Source organism: Trichosurus vulpecula, chromosome 2, assembly GCF_011100635.1.
Source record: "Trichosurus vulpecula isolate mTriVul1 chromosome 2, mTriVul1.pri, whole genome shotgun sequence".
Lineage (NCBI taxonomy): Eukaryota > Metazoa > Chordata > Mammalia > Diprotodontia > Phalangeridae > Trichosurus > Trichosurus vulpecula.
The window spans coordinates 131761261-131786883 of record NC_050574.1 but is presented as its reverse complement, the minus strand read 5'-3'; the positions used below and the strand labels follow the sequence as shown (position 1 = coordinate 131786883).

The 25623-nt window shown below is 37.7% G+C and overlaps 1 protein-coding gene across 2 annotated transcripts in view; it reads right to left on the bottom strand.

Annotated features, from left to right (window-relative positions):
• The window catches only part of ZW10 (zw10 kinetochore protein), a 51017-nt gene that overhangs the window by 11972 nt on the left and 13422 nt on the right, over positions 1–25623 (bottom strand). For both annotated transcript variants that reach the window (XM_036747518.1, XM_036747519.1), the window contains exons 3-11: positions 23176–23277; positions 22961–23038; positions 22664–22823; positions 18171–18320; positions 17002–17193; positions 5260–5423; positions 4499–4681; positions 2645–2883; positions 617–688 (exon numbers count right to left, since the gene is read on the bottom strand). In XM_036747518.1, the coding sequence (XP_036603413.1) occupies positions 617–688; positions 2645–2883; positions 4499–4681; positions 5260–5423; positions 17002–17193; positions 18171–18320; positions 22664–22823; positions 22961–23038; positions 23176–23277 (1340 nt within the window). The remainder of the gene's footprint in view (positions 1–616; positions 689–2644; positions 2884–4498; positions 4682–5259; positions 5424–17001; positions 17194–18170; positions 18321–22663; positions 22824–22960; positions 23039–23175; positions 23278–25623) is intronic.

Sequence of the window (25623 nt, the reverse complement as noted above, 5' to 3'; positions counted from 1 at the left end):
GGAACAAAAGGGAAATGCTTTGAATTCCACAGCAAATGACACCAGAGGAAGATAAAGAACTACCTACATGAGGATGACCTCACTCTTCCTAAAAGACAAGCCTGGGCTCATCCAAGAGGACGCTCAAAAATGAAATAGCACCATGACCAAAGCAGACTGCTGCTACATACACATCAGAAACAAAAGTTTCAGCAGGACCAAATGACTAACTAAGAATTTTTCCTCCATTCTTCTCAATCACTTGCCCAAGTCCTTTGCCAAAGCTGCAAACAAACAGTATTTGAGACCTGCGTTTTCCTTCCCACTGATAGGAGTGCATGCAGTAGAAGCCAAGAAATGGCCATGAAGTAGGCACAGCACATATGGAAGAAGAAGTAAGTAGCCCCATATATGATGCCTGAAACTATAAGTGTGCTTTCAAAGGGTTTGATAAATCCTGTTTTTAATAAAGCCTTAGAACTAAAATCTTGTCCATGAGAACACATACTTGAAATGATGTATGTCAAGGAGAAAAGAGAAAACATGACCTGGAAAAAAGTGATTTACAGCAAATTTTTCAGATGTACACTTAGGGTGCAGTATGAGGTACAAACTCCTCTTCCTGTTCAGTACTTACTTGTGATATGTTGGCACAACATCGTGAAACAAATGAAAAATATTCCTCACTGAGTAGAAAAGCTGAACGGCACTGGAGAGAGAACAGAATGATTTAAATGAAAGGCAGTTCTCCAAATGCAATCATTTCAGAGAAAATGGAATCTGCTCATTCCTAATGATGTGTTGGAATTTTTTTTTAAATTGCAGCAGTCGTCAACCCAGGGGAGACTCGGATTGCAAAGAATAGTGGACTCGATGCTTCTGGGAAGCATGGCTAACCTAGCTGGAAGATATAAATTGCCAGTCATAACTTGCTAACTAATCTCAACAAGCTAACAATTTCAATGGATGCATTAGAGACCCAAAACCTCCTTTCTCTCCGTCATTTTGTGTCCTCCGGCACCCAGAGTATCTCTCTTCAGTAACAAATGGAGCTAAGCCTCAAGCAAATGTCACCTTCTCAGTGACGCTTAACTGTAAAGGGCAAAACATCAATAAAGGGATTCTTTTGGCTCTTTCAGTAACAGTCTGACTTTCAGCATCCATCTTACCCCCTCTCCCACAATGCAAAAGGATGAACTAACATTTCCAATATGGACTCTGAATCATCTTCTCTCCTTCAATTTCAAGTCATTATTAAAATTCATAAAAAGAGCAACATTCAGCTTTGTGTATGTTACCAGATCAGAACACAAAATTCCACACCTCCCCCCTTTCCAACAAGCCAGATACTTTGAATTCCAGAGAGGTCTAAGGATATCACAGCCATGATTAAGCTAAAGAAATGTAAATAAATATGCTCTGATATGTAGACAGGACAGCTGTCCCTTCCCCACCTGCCAAACTGGAGCAGAACAAATAATTGCCTACACCTTGGTATGAGTGTGCATTCTAGAGAAGCACAAGATTAAAGAATGACAACGTACAAAAGAATCTGAAATAGAAGCCCAAGGGTAGTGACAAATTGATAAAGCTAAACCCTAACCAAAACTGAGCCTTAATCAAAATAGAGCTTTACTATTTGCATACAAAACAACAATAGCTAGAACACAGGGATTCAAACTTTTGCAAACTTAGCCTGTAATTCAATCTGGTCTAAAAGGCACCATTTCTTTTCTTTAGCTAGGAGGGCAGAAAAGAACTAAGAAATTCAGTGGTAAATGTGGAACACATTTTGGGATGCTTTGAATAGAGAATAATGGACCCTAGGAAACAAGGTTTATGTCTCTCTTGTTCTTTAACCTGATCACTCAACATTTACTCCTTTTAAAATATACTTTTAGAAGTGCACGAATAGCTCAGAAACAATTATAGTTGCGTTTATGTGCCAAAACAACCATGTGTCTCCAGAGTTAGGATACAAATGGAACCGTACTCATCATCCCAATTCTATTCAATAAATATTTCTTCAGTACCTATTATTTGCCAGGTACTGCACGAGAAATTTTACAAATATTATCTCATTTGATCCTTACAAAAGGAAGTTATGTGCTATTAATATCCCCATTTTACAGCTGAGGATACTGAGGCAAAGAGAGGCTAAGTGACTTGCCCAGAGCCACACAGCTATTAAGTATCTCAGGTCACATTTGAACTCAGGTCTTCCTGATTCTGGGCCTAGCACTCTATCCAACTGTGCCATCAACTGCTTGGTAAATAGCTACATAGGGGCGGACACCCTGGCCACTATAGAGTCACTTCCCAGTCATGATGAGGTTGCAGGTCACCACCATCTTTCTTCTCTCCTAGATGCTCTGGGATGAAGAGGACCAGAGCAAGAAGACAGATGGGAGATTGGGAATACTGACAGGCCTGGGGAGGGACAAGTACAATTTTCCCTTAGGGAAGAAATCCCAAGCAATGGCAAAGAGAAGGAGGTTCATGTGGTTACTGGCTAGGGGCCCAGGAGGCTAACCTTGAGTAAGGGAGAGCCTTCTATCTTCCCACAAATACAAAACCCCAACTGACTTTCTTTTTAACACACTTCTGATTTAGATATCAGTTTCTAACAAGTCAGAAACTTCTGCAAAAACTTCAGAATTCTTACCATTGATCACTACTAGTTGTTGCTTCCAATAAAGTCTGGTAGGCCAGCTCCATCAGTTTCTCCACAGATTCACTGATCCGGCACGTTGGCAAAGAGAAAGAATGCTCACCCAGTTTATTTTCAGTGTCTAAATTCATCATTTCATTGTGCAGACTTTTAGACGCTTTTTGCATTTTGAGCTTGTTACCCTCATCTGGGGCTGGTAGTTCTGGCAGAGCTATCTTAGACTCTGGACTGATCTAAGATTGAAACATAAAAGATTCAATGTCTACAAAGTAATTCAGAAACAAGCATATAATGTGGCAGGGTCCCATGTAGGTTACTCCTCTATCAAAAAAAGCCATGTTTCCTATTGAGTAATTTTCAGATCTGAGTTAAGTACAACTGGGCCCTAATGACTATCAATCATAGGGCAGAAAACAAGCAAAAAACAAGCAAACCTACTTAACAGCACAGAATATGGACATTCTTATCTGTAATGACTTAGGAATGTAAAGCTATGAAACTGGCCCAGCTTTTACATGAAGGATATTCTGTCCCGATATGAGGACAGAATCTTCAGGAAATCATCTTGCTAGATCATTAAAGCTACAGTTGGCCTGATGTTTTATTCATTATCATCTTACAATATCACATTAATTGTCCAAAATATTTACATGGACTATTCCTCAACTGTATGCTAGTTTCATCTGAGAAATTTACTTACTTGCACTATTCCATCCTCAAATAATATGTAGTTTGAGAAATTCTTATTTGAAGAGAGAAACTAGATTAGAAGACATGCAGCTGAAAAAGATGAGTCTGAGGAAGATAGAGGGGGATTCATGAAGGGATTTGAGAATGGAAACTTCAGGAGGTGATGAGCATGGGGCTGAGCTCTGAACAAAGTTTTCAGGGAAATTGGAGACAGAAAAGGGAAAGTATTTAGAGCAAGGTCATGAGAAACAGAAACACTGAAGAAGTTTATAAAGGAAGGATGAAGAGTTATTGCAATGGAAGCAACTTTGGAGATCTAAAATTATTCTCTGTTCCCAGAGAAAAGACAACTCAATTTAATATGAGGTTCTGAGGAGCTTTCAAGGATAGTAGTTTTGACCTGAGGTCCAGAAAAGAAAGGACCTTATTTTTTGTGACCAAGTAAAACAACTTTAAAAACCTGACCTACAGGAATACATGTGTCAAGCTAAAATAACACAATTTCATACCTGCAATCTATCCTGTTCATTCTATAATTCATACCCTCAAACTGTAGTTTTACTGAGTATTTTACGCTAGTGGACACAGTGGGAGAGTAGTAACAAAAAGTGGGTAAGAAAGACTGAAGCCTCAGGGACACACAGAAGACTTCAATCACATGTGTGGTGGAAACAAAAACTAACCAAATGAAAATCAATCTATCCAAAGAAACTCCTCTTTATCCTAAGTTGTGTTTTTATCAAAATTGGCTTTAAGAAGTACCCAGCACATAACAGGCACTCAACAGATATCTGATTAAGAAATTAAAACTTAAGGAAAAAAATGTGCAGGATATGATGGAGCTAAGTGATCTTGAATGTAAATTACATTTTTTAAGGCTCTTTCAGGGTCATTTTTAGTACCTTACATACAAAAACCACAAAAATTTCCTTTTGAATAGTCATAAACCTGAGTGCTGATGGAACTTGTTTATTTCAAAATGCTGCAATCATGGGATTTCATAACTGGGTAAGGCCTATGCACATCTGTCACATGTGTATACTGAAACAAATTTCTAAATATCATACCAGCCTGAGCAAAAACTTAAGAATTGTAAACTGACTTCTTTCACCAATTAGCTGTTTCCCAAATATACCATAAAAACTCTAACACTGGCACCTTTACAGTGTTGTGAATCTCTGAAGTCATTAGGTTTCTTGCTGCCACAATCACATCTTGGCACTTCTTGTTAGCGAAATGAGAATTGATATTCCGGGCATATTTCAACAAATCAGTAGTATCTCCTTTTAAAAATCTCATGCCCTTAAGAGCATTTTCAAATTCTTCAGTGGACTGTATCACCTAAGAGGAAGAAAGACAGAGATAGGCTGAGAAATGAAAAAGTAAAACAAAGAAAGTTTCGTTCAAAACAAAAACAGCAAAAAGAAATGACCAGCACACACACACACACACACACACACACACACACACACACACACACACACACGGAAAGAATGTGTGAACTCATACACCTGGTCATTTTAGAGCCTTTTTTTTTCCAGAATTAAACTATTTGTGAACATCCTCAATTGAAATTTCTAAGTAATTTCAAGGTTGCAAACATCTTTAAAATGCATGGGTGCACTTTGACATTCTAGGAAATAATGGAATCAATAGGTATTTCACAACTGGCAGACATTAAAAATGATCAGTATTTAAAAGGCTTTAATTAATAACTCTATAACTAGGAAAGAATATGTCCAAAAGGGATAGGAAAAACCACGGGGGAAAGGTATCATAAGGAATTTCACCATGCTCATAATTAATAATTTAATTCGTTTAAAGATCCTCTTAATTTACAACAAATTATAAAGAAAAAAGAAAATATATCTATAGCAACTAACAGTCTACTGCCACCTCTTTGGCATCTCTGTTCTTACCTCCTCATACTGTTCTAACTTGTTGCTGTTTGTTGGAATGGAATAAACCAAACAATCTTTAATGAGGCACTCAGACATATCTTCCCAGATCATGTCACCCACAATCTCTGCCAATACAATCTTAGATACTTTTTCATCTTCCAAATCATCACCAAGAGGCAAGTCTAAATTCAAAAGAAAAAGGTATATCTTTACAAGCAAACCTCAAGGCAAGAAATTATATCATATTCCTGTGTTGTTGGGTTTTTTTTCCCACAACCCCTCTCCTTCAGTCTTCCAGAATTTTCTAAGTTAAGATGGTGAGAGGGTGAACGTAGAAGGAAAGAGTTCAGACAATTCTACCACCATCTAAACCAACTGTGATGGACAATGTATTCTCCACAATTACTATTATTACATTTTCGCTGCTCAGAGAAATCTGTTCTTCAAACAGCGTAACTAAAAATAAGGCATTAGCCAACTACATTATAATCATCTGCCACTGAACTGTAATTTGGTTCTACAAGTGTATATAAGTGCTGCTATTTAAGATGACACCCAGGTACTTGATGACATTTGCTCTCCAGTTGCTAAGATGATAAATTTTATTTACCAAAATGTCCTTCAATTTCCACATCCATTTCAGCATGTCTGCCAAAGCTGTTGCTCACCTACCCCTCTAAACAGTTTCTTGGGGTTTTTTTGTTGATTTGTCAAAAGCATGACATTAAGTTCATTGAACAGAATCCATTCACCCACTCTATTCCAACTCTATCCCACTAATTCTTTTCTTGGCTATTTTCCAATACTCTTGCATTCTTACATGCATTACAGTGTTAATCTTTTAACCTACATTTGGGGGCTAAATGGTTAATGTATAACACACAATCTTTGCAGCATTATTGGGCTTGGCAATAATGAGTGCATCTTCAAATTTCACGAGTTCCAGCGTACTTCATAATATCTCAAAGAATCATCAATAAAGTTTTTCAACTCTTTATCAAATCTACCTATTTCTTTTCTCTGTCTTTTTTCTCATACCCTACACATTCCCATTTTTTATTCATCCTGCCAAGAGTCTACTACTTTTCCCTACTCAGAACTAAAAAAAAAAATAACGGATCCTAGATATATTGTTTCACCAGATGCCACACATCACCTATAGGTAAATCAAGCTCTCACGATGTATACTGTGCTAATGAATCAACAAGGATTTTAAAAGCAATCTTCTATGTGGCAGGCATTGTGCGAGAGACAGAAAAACAAAAATGAACTAATCCCTGCCTTAAGAGGTTTATATTCTATTAGGGGATGTAATATACACATATGAAGAAGTAGATACAGAACATATTCAAAATAAATTGAAAATTGTTTAGTGAAAGAAGGCACCAGCAACTGGGCAAATCAGGAAGAGCACGATGTAAAAGGTGTGGTGTATAATCAGTCTTGAAGGAAACAAGGGTTAAGTCTAAGAAAGGGAGATAAAAAGGAAGTAGATTACAGGCTCTGGGGGCACTCACAACGAAGGTACAAAAATGTAACACGGAGGTCACGTATAAGACACAAAGTGGAAGGCCAGCTTGCCTGAACATTAGCACATGGGAAAGGGACTCAGTCCATTGCAACTTCTTTGGCACATCTGTTCTTATCACTTCATCCTGTTCTAACCTGCTACTGTTTGTTGGAATGAACGATCTTTAATGAGACACTCAGACATGTCTTTCCAGATCGTGTCACCCATGAAGGGGAATAATAAACAATGAAGTTGAAAAAGTAGATTGAGGCCAGGTTGTGATGGTCTTTAAAGCCCGAAGAAATTTATACTTTATCCTAGTGGCAACAGGGAGCCATTGAAGTTTACTGAGTAGGGGAGTGATAAATGGCTTTGGCAACTGCATTGAGGAAGGTCTGAATGAGGAAGAGATTTGAGGCAAGTAGACCAAATAGGAAACTATTGCAGTAGTCCAGGTGAGAGCTGATGAGATGTAATCACTCAATTTTAAATTGCTACAACAAACATATAAGTCTCAGGCAAAAAAAAAAATCCTTATTGGTCATCAACTAGACAACCTGTTGGTTAAAATGATGTGGACAAGGACCACATGACCTGTTTGCCAGTGTGAAGTTTGTTTTTTTGATTACAAGTACCTTTTTCTATTAGGTTATATTCTACAATATTCCAAGTTTAGATGCTATAGCTTATACACTACGGTATCCCAAGCTACTATTTTACAACACTAAACAAAGTATTGTTGTTTTTTTAATGATTAATTTACAAACCTCACAACCTAATTTATTGTAGAAGTAATCCTTCGGGAGTTTTGAAAATCCCCAATGAAAATTACAGGTATGTATTTTATCATTGATTCACATAATTTCCTCCATTACTAAGTAAGAGAGAGGAGGAATAGAAGAATGTCATTATATGAGCAACTAGCTCCAAATATGGTAATATATTTGGCAATCCTCACTATTTTTTGAGATTTTCATCCTTATTTACTAAAGAATACCAGATCCATACTAATAGGAGGAAAAATAACCTAAATCTTCTAATATTTCTCCCCTTCTACAGCAATTCTTCATTTTAGAGCAAAATATGTTTTATGTGAAATTGTGCACGAGAAGAAAGAAAGAAGGATAGAGCAATGTGGTATAGTGGAAAGTGGGCTAGATTTGAAATCAGAGGACCTAGGTTCAAATCCCAGCTCTCCCACTTGCTATCTGTGATCTTGGGAAGATTTCTAATAAACATCAGTTTATTCTTCTGTAAAATGAGAGGGTTATGAGCTTATGAATCATTCTATAATCTGAGTAGGAGATCAGGGAGTCAGAGTCAGCAATAACCTTGGAAGTTGAGTCTAACCTCTTATCCAATATCCAATGTTTTCTACAACATCCCTGGCACATGCCTACATAGCCTCTGAATGCCTCCAGAGATGGGGAGCTATTAGAAAGTTCTTGAAAGAGAATCTTCAATGAACATTTATTTAGTACCTACTATATACAATGCAAAGAGGTATAAGATTTGAACATAAAAGGGGCTGAAATCATACATCACCATTGGAAGGAGCCTCAGGACTCCAACCCCTACAAAAAGCATGGAATCTCCTCAACAATATTCATGACAAGCCACCATCCAGTTTGAAGGCATCCTATCACACAGGGTTCACTACCTCATGAGGTGGCCAATCCATTTTTTAACAAGATGTTTTTCATTATATTGTACAGAAATCTGTCTCCCTGCTAACTTCCATTCACCTGCTAAACTACCTTCCAGAACTAAACAAATCTAATCCTTCTTCCACATGACAACCTTCCATAATATCTATGTTTGCCCCGCTACCCGACTCCACTTTTCAGCTTTCTTGTGTGTCTTCCCCCATTAGATTAGAAGCTGACGGAAGGGACCATCTTTCTTTTTTGTATTTGTATCCCCAGTGCTCAGCACCGTGCCTGGCTCACTAGGTACTTATGTTTATTGACCATTGACTGTGTTTAAGATATTCTTTCCTTTCAAATTTACATGTTACAAGAGTAGCATGATCAGAAGATTTGCAAGAGGTATAATAGGGAAGGGCCAAAGTATTCCTAGCCCTGGTAAGATTCTAAAGTGCAAAGATAAACAAGAAGGTGATAAAAAGAATGTCTACTGAATATCTTTACCATTCTTCTAAACCATAGTAGCCTCCTTTCTTTTAATCCTTCCCAAGCAACAACAAAGCTCATTTTGCTTAAAGAAGCATACTCTGAAGTAGAAGCTGTTCTTTAGAAGCAGAATAAAAGGTACGTGTGCCAAGAGGGGGTGAGCACACACAGGATATTAATTTTCTTGATTTTCTTCTCAAAACTAGGAGAAGGCGGAGGAGGATGTACAAAGAAAACTACTCTCTTTTTATTGCACCTAACAGCACTTGGTCATTAACCAACATTTGATATTACATGCTTTTAGGTTTATATCATTTCATAATAGCAAGAAACTAAAAACTGGAACTACAAATACATTCCTTGCCTTAATCTTGTTGTAGCTACTTATTTTAGTTTTTATTATTCCTTTCATGCCAAAACTGAGTGGTTTTATAAGCTTTCCTTTAACTTTTGTGTGATTAAGCCTTCTTAATCACAGTAAATCTAGATATTTCTGTTCCACACCCTGCATTACATCTCCAATAATTCTATCTTTTCTGAGCCTGTACCTATTGATCACACTGACATGTCCTTTCACTAGATGTATTGAGTTGCATTCATTCAGTAATTCCTATGACAATCCTCTGGGCTAAATTTTGGATCTCGCCTAGTAACTAGCACAGTGTCCTACGTTAAGTAGCCATAATAACAAGAAAAATTACAATTTCTGTTAATCTCTGAAATGTTTTTGTAGTAAGCACTTAATAAATGTTTGTGGAGTGAATTAATCCATTCAGAGATCCATTTATTTATATATCACTTTTAATGGTTCCTGTAATTTTCAACAGCTTCTGGAACTATTTTAAATACCGAAAATCTATAAAGAGTTTCTAAATGTCAATCTGGAGCAAATACGATATTCATCCTCATGTTTCACCATAAGACCATATGCAGTATTATCTGGTTTTATATTTAATTCAGTTATTTAGAATCAGTCCCAATAATGAGTGATCATTAAATGATGCTCATTGAAATACTAGGTCTATACCACAAAGAGACCAAAATGAGAGGAAAAGGACCTACATGTACAAAAATTTTTATAGCGGCCCTTTTTCTGGTGGTAAAGAACTGGAAATTGTGAGGGTGCCCATCAACTGGAGAATGGCTGAATAAGTTATGGTATATGAATGTGATGGAACATTAATGTGCTTTAAGAAATTATGTGACGCAGAAGCAGATAGCAGAATAGATTAAAAAACATCATCCTACAATATGTTGTTTACAAGAAACACATTTGAAACAGAGGGATATACACACAGGGTAAAAGTAAAAGGCTGGAGAAGAATATATTATGCTTCAGCTGAAGTAAAAAAAAGCAAGGGTAGCAATCCTGATCTCAGACAATGCAAGAGCAAAAATAGATCTAATTAAAAGAGATAAGGAAGGAAACTACATCCTGCTAAAAGGCATCATAAACAACGAAGTAGTATCATTACTAAACATGTTGGCACCAAATGGTATAGCATCCAAATTCTTACCAAAGTTAAGGGAGTTACAGGAAGACATAGACAGCAAAACTATACTAGTGGGGGACTTCAACCTCCCCCTCTCAAAACTAGATAAATCTAAACAAAAAATAAATAAGAAAGAAGTTAAGGAGGTGAATATAACTTTAGAAAAGTTAAATATGGCAGACCTCGAGAAAATTGAATGGGGAGAGAAAGAAATATACCTTTTTCTCAGTGGGACATGGCACATACATAAAAACTGACCATGTATTGGGGCATAAAAATCTCACAATCCAATGGAGAAAGGCAGAAATATTAAATGAATCCTTTTCAGATCTTGATACAATAAAGGGTCATGAAAAGACAGACTAAAAATTAATTGGAAACTAAATAATCTAATCCAAAAGAATGAGTAGGTCAAACAACAAATTGCAGAAACAATCAATAACTTCATCCAAGAGAATGACAATAATGAGACAACATACCAAAACTTATGAGATTCAGTAAAATCAGTTCCTGGGGGAAGTTTCATATCTCTAAATGCTTACATGAATAAATTAAGAGAGAGAAGAGATCAATGAATTGGGCATTCAACTAAAAAAGCTAGAAAAAGAACAAATTAAAAATCTCTAATGAAATACCAAATTAAAAATACTGAAAACCAAAGGAGAGATTAACAAAATTGAAATTAAGAAAACTATTGAACTAATAAGTAAAACTAAGAGCTGGTTTTATGAAAAAATCAATAAATAGATAAATCTTTGATTAATTTGATTTTAAAAAAGAAAGAAGAAAATCAAATTACCAGTATCAAGGAAATTAAAACAATAATTAGGAACTATTTTGCCCAACTCTATGCCAATAAATCTGATAATCTTCGTGAAATGGAACAATATTTACAAAAATGTAAACTGCCCAGATTAACAGATGAGGAAATAAAATATTTAAATAACCCCATTTCAGAAAAAGAAATTGAATAAGCCATCAACGAACTCCCTAGGAAAAAATCTCCAGAGCCAAACAGATTTACAAGCGAATTCTATCAAACATTTAAAGACCAATTAATCCCAATACTAAATAGACTATTTGGGAAAACAGGTAAAGAAGGAATCCTACCAAATTCTTTTTATGATACAAATATGGTACTGATACCTAACCGGGAAGAGTCAAAACAGAGAAAGAAAATTATAGACCAATTTCCCTAATGAATATAGATGCAAAAAATTTAAATAAAATATTAAAAAAACAAATTATGTGAGGGACCATTTCAGAAAAATCTGGAAACACTTTATATGAACTGATGCAGAATGAGTTTAATAGAACCAAGGAAACAATTTATACAATAACAATAACATTATAAAGACAATAAAGAGATGTGAGGGAGAGAAAGTGGATCTTTGAAAATAAATTAAATTTATTTTTTTTTAAAAAAAGAACAACAATGGTGTCTCATCTGAAACAGATGTGTTGCTAAAGAGCTATGCATAAACACAGCAGTCATATGATACAGTAGAAAGAACTCTTGTGTACTGTAGAGTCCTCCTCTAGAAAGACATTGTTGTGTAATGGAGAGAGGGTTCAAGTCAAGACTTGGTTCTGAATACTGCCTCTGACAACTGCTAGCTGCATGACTAGTCATGTCACTCCAACTTCTCTGAGGCTCCATTTCTTCATCTGAAAAACTGGAGATAATACTATCTATAGCACCTAGCTCATAAGGTTGTGGTGAATGACGTATGTCAGATGCTGGCAAACTAAAGAATTCTATAAATACCTGTCGTTATTACTGTTATTAGGATTGGGCTCAAATCCCAGATGTACCATTCAGTGAGTAGACTTACTAGTAGTGTAACCACCGAGCTTCACCTTTCTGAGCCTCAGTTTCCTTACCTGTAAAATGATGATAATGATAATAATATAGATGGGGAAGAGTGTTTGACCAAATAAAATAATCACAAGATAAAATCAACAATTGGGATTACATAAAATTGAAAAGTTTTTGTACAAATAAATCAATATAATTAAAACTACAAGGGAAACCATTAATTGGGGGAAGAAAAATCTTTGCAGCAAATTTCTCTGAAAAAGGTCTGGGATCCATGATATATGTGGTTATAGATTCAAATACATTAGAAAAAGCTCCATTCCTCAACAGAAAAATGATCAAAAGATACAAACAGGCATTCTCAGAAGAAAGGCAAGCTATCAAAAAACCAGATGAAAAAAATGCTACAAAATACTACTAAGAAACACACAAGGCAAAACAGCCCAAGAGACTGTACCTCACACCCGGCTGTCAAAGACAGCAAAAGCTAAAATGACAGTTGATGGAGGGGCTACGGGAGGACAGACACACTAATGCAGTATTTATCGGCAGAGCTATGAAATAGCTTTCCATTCTGGAAAGCAATTTGGAACAACCCAAAAAGTTACTAAATTGTGACTCTGACCCACATTTAGACCACAAAGAGACCAAACGATCAGAAAAGAACCCATAAGGTCCAAAAACTGGAGAATGACTGGACAAATTACAGTATAGAAATGTAATGAAACAGTACGATTTAAAGGGACAGATTCAAGAGAAAACTGGGAGGACAGAAGAACAATTTTACGATGACTATAACAATGTAAAAGAAAACAATTGTGAAAGACTTAAAAATTATGATTAATGCAATGACCAGTCAGAACTCCAGAAGACTCAGATGAATCATGTTTACCATATTTTAGCAGAGATGATGAACTAGAGGTGCAGAAGGAGACCTCTATTTTCAGACAGGGACAATGTAGTACTGGTTTTGCATGACTACACTTATGTGTCATCACGAAGAGCTTTTGTTCTTTTTTCTTTTTCTTTTTGCAAGGGAAAAAGAAGAGACAGTAATGATATATGGAAAGAAAGAAAGAGAATCAATAAATAATTCTTAAAATAAACAGAAAAGAACAGAAGGAAGCTCAGAAGGGGATGCAGACAATAAAGACAGTGTTAAAATTACCACATTAAATATGAAATAGTCAAACAAATCCAAGCTATATGAAGTGGAAATTCACAGATTTATATGCAGTCTTCTCTTTTCCTGATCTTCTTTGTATAGGAAAATAGGAATTTCTTGATGTTTTTCAAGTTCATAAATAATAAAGAAAAATACTTGTACTGCCTCTCACAGAATTGTTGTGAAAGATACTTTCTCACATAAATTTTAAAACACCACATAAATGTGAATTATTAATGCAGATCAAATTTCTTTAAACATGTTTTCTATTACCTCATACTACAATTTCAGAAAAATGGTCCCCAATTTAAAAATAATTCCAAGAAATAATTTTAAAAATTATATTTGCATTTAAGATTGCAGCAAGCTTCTAGAATCACTTATTTCAGGAGGGAAACTCTAATAAGTCAGTCAAATATCATAACTGAAAATACAATATGTCAGAAACCAGTAACTGCTAGTAATATGAGGGAAGAAAAATTTAGGATTTTATCCCTTAAAATAAAAACCAACAAAACATGCAAAGATAGTTTCTTTGAACCACTTTTTCCCTCTGGACAGTTTTCGGTATTTATGGTTTTCATTTATAGACCTCTTTCCAGAAAATTTGATGGTGGAGCTATAGTGGCAATCCATTGTTGTCCATGTAATCAAACAACAAGTATTTATTAAGCAACCTAATATGTGCCAGGCATTGTGACTACAAAGACAAAAAAGAAAGACCTTCCTCAAGGAGCTAATATTCTATCAAAGAAGACTACATGCACACTCACACAAGCATGTATGTGTGTATACACATATGTAAACAGACACATGTGCACATATGTATATGTATACATACACAAAATGTACAAGTGTATTCAACATAAATAAAGATATTATGAAGAGGAAAGACACTAGAACAGAGCCCAAGGGGAAGGAAGGTTGCAGGAAAGGCCTCATGTAGAAAGTAATACTTGAGCTGAGCTGAGAGTACATTCTAGGCATAAGTGACAGAGATGGAGCACCCTGTATGAGGAACAGCGAAAAGGCTAGTTTGTTGGGCCACAGCATGAAGGAGAATAATGTAAAATAAGGCTGGAAAGATGGGTCTAAAAATCTGTAAAGGGCTCTGGATGCCAAAAATGAGTATGTGTTTGACTTTAGAAGTAACTAGGATGGGGAAGGGAGGTGGGGGGGTTGGGGAGATGGTAAGTGGCACAGTGACACGGTCAGACCCAGGCTTCACAAAAATCACTTTGGCAAGTGTGTGGAAGGACTGGAAAGAAAGCTTGAAGCCGGGATGCCAATTAGGGATCTATTGCAATAAGTAAGTAAGAGGTATTTCGGGCCTAAATTACAATTGAGCATGTGAGAAAAGAGGTGACAAATGTTGTAGACCTTAAAAAAAAAAGCCAAGATGACAACTGGTTGGATATGTGGAGTGAAGAAAGGTGAGGCTTCAAGATAACAGCTGTGAACCCGAGAGACCAGAAAAATGGTGGTGTCTTTGACAGAAAACACAAGTTGGATGAGGAGTAAGTTTTGGGGGGAAAGATGATGAATACTGTTTTGAACATGTTGAATCTGAAATGCCTATGGGATATCTAGTTGAAAATGTCCAGTGGGCGGTAGGTGATATCGGTAGGTGATATGGAGCTCAGGGCTGGATTTGGGAGTCATCTGCATACGGATGACAGCTGAATTCAAGGGAACTGATGAGAGTGAAAAGAGAGAAGGCCTAGGACAGAGCCCTGGAACACACCCACTGTTAGGGGATGGGATATGGATGACAATTCAGCAAAGAAAACTGAGGTGAAATAGACAAACTGGAGTAAATCCAAGAAACAGCAATGTCGCGAAAATCCAGCAAGGAGAGAATCCTATGGGAAGACAGTGGTTCACATTTTAGGAGATAACAGTATGCTCTTTCTTTTTAAGAGTGGACAATGAAGACAAGGAAAACTCATAGAGAGACTGACTTGCAATTTCTCAAAGTCTTGGCTTTTTTTTTTTGCTTTTGCACACTTGCAAAACTATAGAACAGGCTCCTTGTAGATACTGTTTTCACAAGAACTCACAGTTTATGACTTCCAAGAAGGCAAATTCTAAGTACATCACCTGTCTGCTTTTTATTCTTTCAATCCATAGCTAAAAGTGGTTGATTATTCAACAAGACAGCCTGTTTTTTATTCTTTTCCCTCTATAGCTAAAAGTGTTTGATTATTCAACAAGACAGCATAAAGAAAAGTTAAAAGAAAAAGACAAAAGCAAAGTAAGAAAGAAGACAAGACAAGAGCACGAAAGCAAAACCTCTCCAAGAAAGATTATTCTGGCAGCATAGTGACCAGACCTCACATCAAAAAGCAGGAGATGTTTCAAGTGTGTTACTGAATCATACCATGTGAAATGTGGGTTACAGACATAACTACAGTGTTAAAACAGTGTTGCCAAATGAAACACAAGCTTACAGATTGACTGGTTTTCTGTGTTGTAGGCACAGCTCTTAATGTGATGGTGCTTCCCCTCATTGAAACATTCCATTTATTTACCCCACTCTTCATCACCATTATTATGGACATTTCATTTCCTGTTTTCCCTGTAGTAAAACAAGAGTCTCAGACTATGATCAACTGCTAAGAGCCTTAGGGTGTTAAATGCTCCCTAACACCCAAGGATAGTAGCAAACATAATAGTATTTTCTACATAACATTACCCCAACCAATGTGGCTTATAGATAACATCATGAATGTATTATAATCAAACTCTGCCATGATAACTAGAACAAGGCTAACTCAATAAGGAGGTAAAACATTCAAAGCGATTCCACTTGGATGAACTGCAGGGCCAAACCCTATGAACTAGAGTGAAGGGCTATCATAGTCTCTTTCTCTATTTGGTCCCACCTTTTTCCTTCCATTTTATTGATTTGCACACATTTATTATCAGACCTACCCCCTTGCTCTCCCCTAAAACTGCACAATGAAATAAAAATATGACAAATACATATAATGCAGCAAACAAATTCTCACATTTGAACTGACCATTTATAACATCTTCCTTACAAAACACTGACTTCCTTTGTAATCAGAGCACCTCAAACAGGGTAGGCATTTAATGTCTATTGACTGATAATGCTATTTCACCTAATTTCATGTTTACCTAGAACCAATAAATGCCATTAAGTACAGTATGATTATATTGTACACCTAAGACACTGTGAGAGACGTGCAGTTTTAGGTCCTGATAATTCTGTGATCCAAGAAGAGAAACAGCAATTGTACTACTCTAGAGGCACAATTCCCATCCTCCTCTCCACTTCCCCACACACATTCTCAGGCCCCAGGTACATTCAGACTCCTGGTATGTACCCAACTTTGGAGACTGGGAATCTTTTAAAGATAATAAAAAAAACGATACCTAGCATTTATATAACACAAGGTGCTATATGATACTGGGGAGGTAAGTGCTGTTATTATCCTCATGTTATAGATGAGGAAACTGAGGCACACACATTTAGAGACTCGCCCAGTGTCACAAACGTAGTGTCTGAGGCCAGGTTGAACTCAGGTCTTCCTGACTGCAGGTCTGGCGCTTGACCCACTGACCCAATGTATCATCACTGTTCCAAAGTAAAGAGATAATGTTTCCAGCCTACATACCCAGCAGGTGTTTCTGAAGAACTTCCAGCACCAGCCTGATCTTTGTAAAAACCTCAGGTGGAGATGAGTGTTCCAAGTCGGTTGCCACAGATTCAAATCGAAAGACAACTGCATCCGGACGGGTGTCAATTATGGCATGGAGGGATGGATAAGATACCAGGGGCCTGATGATGTACTTCAGCAGCAACTGGCCTAAAACACACACACACACACACACACACACACACACACACACACACACACACATACACACAAAAGTTTTAAAAGTCACTAAAATTTTTAAATTACTAAAAGAGATTTATAAAAATCAGCATTTCACCAAAGGTGGATCTAAAGTTATATAAAGACATGTATGCTATAATCCCCTATTATTACAGGGTGCTACCCACTGGAGTTTCTAGGCTATCTAATGATTTTTATTTAATAATAATAACAGTTAGCATTTATGTAGAAAAGCACTGTAGATGTTATCTCATTTGTTCCTCACAACCACCACTTGAGGAAGGTTCCATGTTACAGATGAAGAAACTGAGGGGGACAGAGTTTAAGTGACCTGCCCAAAGTCACACTGGCTAGTAAGTATCTGAGCTCACATTTGAACTCAGATATTCCTGCCTCCAGGTCCAATGTTTCATTGTGACCTGGAGGTGACCAAGCTTGCACAAAGGCTATATTAATAAAGCACAAGCTCTGGCAGGTCCAACATCAACCTGGAAATGCTCATTGTACAGGCCACATGATGAACTATACATCAGCATGCAAGGAGTACCTTAATTAGGTTCAGAGAAGCTCACTGACAGACAGATACTTGGCAATGAATGGTTTTGCTCCCTACAGCTCACTAAACAGTCCACAAAAGTGTGAAGGGCTGGCAGCCTGCATCAGTGGAGGGATTACCCACACTTATGAAATCACACACATGAAATATTAAAGTATAACTCTTTGATAACCAATTAAACCAATCTGCAGGAACAAAAGACAAAAGAACCAGGCTGCCTCAGTGAAAGAAATGATCAGTACAGGGCAATTCTACTTGGATGAACCCCAGGGCCAAAACCCAACATCCACAGAGCAGACCCATCACAGAGAATTTCTTTCAGTTTCTACTATCTTCTTTCTTCTGTTAAGGCTTTCTGAGATTCATTCACGAAACAAGGTAGCCAACTTACTGAAGGACTTCAGTTTGGTGTGCAGCTCGCCAACAAGAGCAAATGCCAAGAGCACAGAACTGATAGGTGGGGAAGGGGCCTCATCTTCTTTCTGCGATGGTTCCGTACACAAGTGAAGTTCTGTCTGTAGGGCAGATTCCAAGCTGCTAACTTCAAAGGAAAAAGCAAAACATCATCAGCTGTCACATAGATGCAACTACTAGATATCTTCAGTCCTCACTCCCCGGAAGGGAAGAGTAAGACATACCTATGTGGCTTCTTCTTGCCATGTAAATACGAGAATGAGCTGCAGCCTAAATTTGTACCACAATGAGGCAGGAAGGAGAACAATATAATGGAAAGGGGTCGAGGTCCTGGCTCTGCTACTGACTAGCTGTAGGACCAAGGGAAGGTATTTAGCTTCACAGGCCCTCAATTTCCTTCTCTACAACTGGTCATGCTGGACTAAATGATCTCTCAGCACCTTTCTAGCAGCAACATCCAACAGGATTCTAAGTCACACACTCAAAGAACCACTATTGATGCTCACTTTTTGGATCAGTACTGATCTATCTGGAACAGAGGGAGGGCCACGAAACAGAGCAAGAAATACAAGGGTGATCATTCTATTCCTGTAATATCAGAATGCCTCAAATTTTTGACATCATTTCAAACAGTGACTTTATGACATCAACTGAGAGCTCAAAGATGAAGCCATGTATACAACAGATGTTTATAAATGTTGTTGAATGAAGAAAATGCAATCTTATCTAAACCTCAATTTTTCTTTGATATCTCCTTTATGTTGTCCCCTACCATGTATTGATAGCCTATAAAACAAGACTGTACTGGTAAGATGTGTAACTGACAAAGAACTCAACCCAGCTGTCATCGTATCTTCAGATGAACCGAATCTGCTCAGCAGACAAGACCTGAAAATCTACAAAGCACTCTTCCTTCAAAATATCTGATATAAACTAAATGGGAAACATTTTGGAGTGAGTAGTGATATGAAAAATAATGATATTTCCTCCAAAGAACAACGACTTAATATAAATAATTTAGATGCAAGAAAATGTTGCAGTAGAATAAATGTCCTTTCATAATGCCTCATTCATGTAAAGGAGTTTTTACATAAAGGCTCAAGTACTATTTAAAAAGCTGACTGAAAACACTTCACAATACAACTCCATTCCCTACTTACTTTTAACAAATGATAAAAACCTGGCAGTTACTTACTACCTGATTCTGTATGGGCCACTGAGAATCTCTGGGACTCAATTTTCTCATCTGTAAACTCTAAGTCTTATTACTTGCTATGATCCTAATATCTACTGAACTCCTGTCAGTCTCTTTGTCTCTAGTATTCCTTTCCTTAAATCAAAGGCTAATAGACCCATGGCTGAAGGGACCTCAGAGGCCATCGAGTCTAACCCTGTCATTTTACAGAACAAGATACTTCGAGCCAAGGAAATCTGATGACTTGCCCAAGGTTAAATATATCATCGGAGGTGACCAACCTAGTGCTTCTTCCACTGGACTATGTTATCTCTTCCTCTAATTTCCCAAAATGTCCATTTCACTGTCATTCTCCTGCTCAGAACCCTCCTCTGCCTGGTACTCTAGGTACCCCATAACTTACCACGATTCTCTCCATCCAACCTATTTCTTACTATTCTGTTCATGATACTTCTATCACAACTAGGCCTGTCTCTAAACACCCCAAAGACAGCATGCTGCAAAGTAAAGTGATGAGGACTTTATTATTATCACAGGACTTCAATACCAGCTCCCCCACTAACCATCAGTAAGACCTTGGGTATGAACTTAGCCCCCCTACGCCTCAGTTTCCTCAACTGTAAAATGTGGGGCATGGACTAAATGACATCTAAATCCTTTCCAGCTCCAGTCAAATGATCCTATGTTCATCTCTGAGTAAGCATTTGTTTATACTATTGCCCCCAGGAGGAATATCATTCCCTCTCCACTCTGCCCATAACCTTCCCATTCTTCAAAGGTCAACTAAAGTCAACCTCCTCCATGAGGCATTCCATTAAACTACTCCAACCTATAATGATATTAATAGCAATTGCTGTCTACATAGTACTTTTAAGGTTTTTTTTTTAATTTATTTTTTATTTTTAGTTTACAACGCTCAGTTCCACAAGTTTTTGGGTTCCAAATTTTTCTTTCCCTCCCACCCACCCCGCCAACTCCAGACACTATGTAATCCAATGTAGGTTCTCCATATACCTTCACGTTGAACTTATTTGCATAATAGTCCAGTTGTAATGAAGAATTATAACCAGTGAAATGAATCATGAGAAAGGAGAAACAAAACCAAAAAAAAAAAAAAAAGGAAAAAGAAAGAGAGCAAATAGTTTGCCTCAGTCTGCACTCAGACTCCCTAATTCTTTCTCTGCATGTGCATAGCTTTTTCCATCAGGTGTCTTTTGGAGCTGTCTTTGAATCTTGCATTGATGAGAGAAGTCAAGTCTATCAAAGTTAGTCCTTACAGATAGTGTGTGTCTGTAATCGTGTATAATGATCTCCTAGTTCTGCTTCGTATATGTCATTCCAGGTTATAATGAAGTCCATCTGCTCCTCATTTCTTATAGCACAATAGTATTCAATTGCATTCACATACCACAATTTGTTTAGCCATTTCCCAATTGATGGGCATCCGCTTGATTTCTAATTCTTCGCCACCACAAAAAGAGCTGCTATATTTTTGTACATACGGGTTCCTTTCCCACATGTATGATCTCTTTGGGATATAGCCCTAGAAGTGGCATTGCTGGATCAAAGGGTATGCACATTTTTATAGCCCTTTTATAGTATAGTTCCAAATTGCTCTCCAGAATGGCTGGATCAGTTCGCAAGTCCACCAACAATGTGATAATCTTCCAAATTTTCCACAACCTCTCCAGCATTTATCATTTTCCTGTTTTGTCATATTAGCCAATCTGACAGGAGAGCTGTGATACCTAAGAGTTGTTTTGATTTGCATTTCGCTATAGTGATTTAGAGCATTTTTTCATATGCCTATAGATAGCATTAATTTCTTCCTCTGAAAACTGCCTGTTCATATCCTTTGACCATTTCTCAGTTGGGGAAAGACTTGTATTCCTATAAATTTAGCTCAGTTCCCTGTATATTTTAGATATGGGTCCTTTATTAGAGACAATAGTTGTAAAGATTTTCTCCCAATTTCCTGCTTCCCTCCTTATCTTGTTGCATTGGCTTTGTTTATACAAAAACATTTCAATTTAACATAATAAAATTATCCATTTTGTATTTTGTAACGCTCTCTATCTCTTGTTGGGTCATGAATTCTTCCCTTTCCCATAAATCTGTCAGGTAAACTACTCCTTGCTTTCCCAAATTGCTTATAGTATCAGCCTTTATTCCTAAATCATGAACCATTTTGACTTTATTTTGGTATACAGTGTAAGATATTGGTCTATGCCCAGTTTCTGCCATACTGTTTCCCAATTTTCCCAACGGTTTTTGTGAAATAGTGAATTCTTAGCCCAGAAGACTTTTAAGGTTTTAAATGAACTTTACATACATTATCTCATTTGATCTCAATGATCTCTCCCTTCTATAGACTCTTAAGGTCCTCACTTTTTGTACTTCCCATTCAGGCTCTTAAACTGTCTATTGGATTATCTCCCAAATTATACAGTAAGTTTCTCACCAGTGGGGATCTTTACTTGTGCCTATATTGCCTAAACCAATGCCTTGCTCACTAACCACTCACTGACTAATTTGTTGATCGGGCAGTTAGGTGGCACAGTGGATAGAGTGCTGGGCCTGGAATCAAGAAGATCTGAGTTCAGATCTGGCCTCAGACACTAGCTGAGTGATCCTGGATGAGTCACTTAACCCCATTTGGCTGAGTTTCCTCATCTGTAAAATGAGCTGGAGAAGGACACAGCAAACCACTCCAAAATTCCAAGAAAACCCTAAATGACTAAAATGACTGACAACAACAAAAATGCCTCTGCATTATCACTTAACCCTTTCTTATGGATTTTCCTGGTCTGCTCAGTTCCACAGTAAGCCTCTTTTGAGGAGGAGGGACAGGAGTATAGATGATGGAGGGTTACAATTTCTTTCATGTAATAACAACTCACATTATAAGGTGCTATAAAGTACTTCTGAAGTCCAAAGCACTTCTAAAGTCCAAAGCACTACCTTATCTCCTTCGATCCTGAAGATAACTCTGTCAAATAGGAAGAGTGAGCACTCCATGCATCCTGAGGCTCAGAGAGGACAGATGACTTGCACACAGTTAGCAAATGGCAGAGCAGGGACTATATCCCAGACTGTCTGATTCAAATCCAGAGCTCTCTGACTTCCCCTTCAATATCAGGGACTAAACACAGACTAAGCATGCAATCAACAGCTCAGATGAAGGAGCAAACATTTCTCTGCCTCTAATACAAAAAACACAGATCACATTTCCACGGTGAATGGGAAGCAAAGCCAGACCAGAGGAGGAGCATCACCTTTGGATGTAGGAAGCTTCCAGGAAGCCAGCTTCTGCCACTCCTCCCCAAGGTGGTAGAGTATGTTCTGTTTCTGGATCGTGAGCTCCACACTTAGGGATTTGAAAATCTGTAATTCAAAGCCTTTCCTGGATTTTAACAACTTCAAACAGTTCTGTGCCTGGAGGTGAAATGGACACTGTGGTTAAACAGATAGTTTGGCTCAGAAAAATTAAAACATTCTTCCTATGCTGACAAAACAAAGCAAAATTAAAAGAACAATATTACTGCCCATTTTAGGGAGAAACCCTTCAGTACCTTTTGCAGGTGCTGAGCAGCAGCAACATACTTCTTCTCTGATAAGGCACAATTATATTCTTCAATGGCGGTGGAAAACTGAGAGAAGAAAAGACTTACATTTTAGCTTTACAGGAAAGAGTTCAAAACACTAAAAAGGCTCCCTCAACAATGAGGCTCATTAAATGAATGAATGCCTCTGCTCCCCTCCAAATTCACAGTCCCACGGTACTGACCTCCTGAAGCTGTTTGAGCATGCTCAGGACGACCGTGTCTCTTTCCAGCTGCTGCTTCAGTTGTGTAAATTCCGCAATGGATACATGAAGGTCCTGTTGTACCTAATTAGGATATCAAAAATACACGTCCTATTATACTGTATAACATAATGCACAAGAAATGTTTTAAAGCAGCTTAACTAATTTGTGATGCAAACATTATTAATGTCGATCCTTTTGATAAGGTAGGTATGGGGAAATGCATTTCAATCACATTACTTGAATTGTGCCAGAACTACAGAATAGTCTACATTTGATTAAAAATTCATTTTAGCCAGTAAATCTAATGCTGATGCTTTTTGATGGCACAGCGGTGAATCTGAGCTCTTGAAGCCATGCCAGCTGAGCAGAAGCAATTACCCATCCTACCAAATTGGAAAGCCTTCAGGAAGCCTGGTGGATTCCATGTCCATAAGTCAGAGGACTTCCCCAGCCATCAGAAACCTGGCCAACAGATAGCTACTATTTGGGCCACAGAAATTCATGAAATTGTCTTTTAAAGCACGGAAGACTGGTAAATTGCATTGATAAAGAAAATATTCACATCAATCCCCTTATAACACCATTTTCAGTCCCATTCCAAACTGACTACCCTTGTCTAGACACTCTCCAACTTATCAATATACTTTCAAAATGTGCTATGTGTCTTGACAAAGAGGTGATAGACTCAAGATGCAAAAAAGCCATACATTTTTAGACAGGATAGGGGATTGTTCTGCTTGACTGCGAGCATTTGTTTCAAAGGTTTTGTGTGTGCTTGGTTTTGCCAAAAGAAGTAGGGGTGAGAGAGCAAGGGGAGATACGGATAGGGTAGCAAAAAAGGAAAAAAGGAAAAGATGATTAAGGCATGTTTTTTAAAAAAAACACAGAGAACAGAAAAAAAGGAAAGGCAGAAAGAGGCCCAGACAAGTAGGACAGTTTTGAAAGCTACAGAATGAATTTATTATGTACTTAAAAGGAAAGCAAGCTATCCTTAATAGATATACGCAGCTTTGTGTACATTTTTCTTTTTCTGTTCTACTATGTAAATGGAAATGCCCATTTTATTTGATGTTTGCTAAGTTCGGAATAAAAATAAAATTTATTTAAAAAATTTTTTTTTTACCCAGAACAATATTGGTCGAAGCAGCATCACATTGTACAGAGGGATTCTTGCCTTCCTCACTAACTTTCTAACAAAGTAGTCTAAGATGACATTAATTTCTTCTAGCTTCATCTCTCCAATCTGGGAGTTGTACAGCCAAGTTTTTTAGGGAAGCTGACATGCCCAGTGGCACAGCGGATAGAATGCTGAGCCTGGAGTCAGGAAGACCTGAGTTCTGACTTCAGCCTCAGGTACTTCCTAGCTGTGTGACCCTGGGCAAGTCACTTAACCTCTGTCTGCCTCAGCCTCATTTTCACCAAATGAGGATAATAACAGCACCTACCCCCAGGGTTGTTGCAAAGATCAAATGAGATAATAATTGTGAAGCGCTTATCATAGTATCTGATACATAGTAAGCACTATGAAATGTGAGCTATTATTCTTACTATGATATTTGTTAAGTGTTTTGCAAACCCCAAAGCACTATATAAGGGCTATTATTATTATTCCAAACTAAAGAACTTTATATTTAAGCTTTCACTGTATATAACACTGAACTAGAAAAGGATGTGAGCTGAAGAAGAGAGAACTCAAGCAGAAGACCTGTGGTTGTTCAATCGTTTTCAATCATATCCTGACTCTTCATGACCCTATTTGGGGCTTTCTTGGCAAAGATCCTGGAGTGGTTTGCCATTTCCTTCTCCAGCTCATTTTACAGATGAGGAAACTGAGGCAAACAGGGTTAAGTGACTTGCCCAGGGTCACATAGCTAGAGTCTTGTATCAGGAGGGCAGAGTTTATAATCTCAAAGAGGATCATAAACATGTCTGAAAGGTTCGGAATCGCCGGATAGAAGAAACTCTCAAAGTAGAAGGCAGAAGAATCAAAACATTTATTTAGGCTCCACAGTAACCAACCCATGAACCAGAAGCCCCATTTTGATATGTTGGTCATAATCTTCCAGGCCCAATAGGTACGCCTTGAAAGAGTAACCAGGAGGCTACAGAGAAACATGATTGCGTAAAGCAAAATCATGTTTCCCCCTTGATGGTAATAAGATTACCCACTGGACTGAAGTCTTTGTTCAGCTTCCTCCCGTAGATCAGCTCTGCTGCTGGCAGCTCCTGCCTCAGCTGTGTCTGTTTCTGAAACTGAAGCTGCAACTGAAACTGACGATGTAACGGTCGTAACTGCCTCTGGCTCCAACCGGAAAAGGAAGAGAGAGAGAGAATCTTCAAGCTGTCCTCTCCCCTCTTATAGGGTTTCTGACATCATCAAGCTCCGCCCAAATGACCAGGGCCGATTGGTTCCTGAGTTGGCTCCTC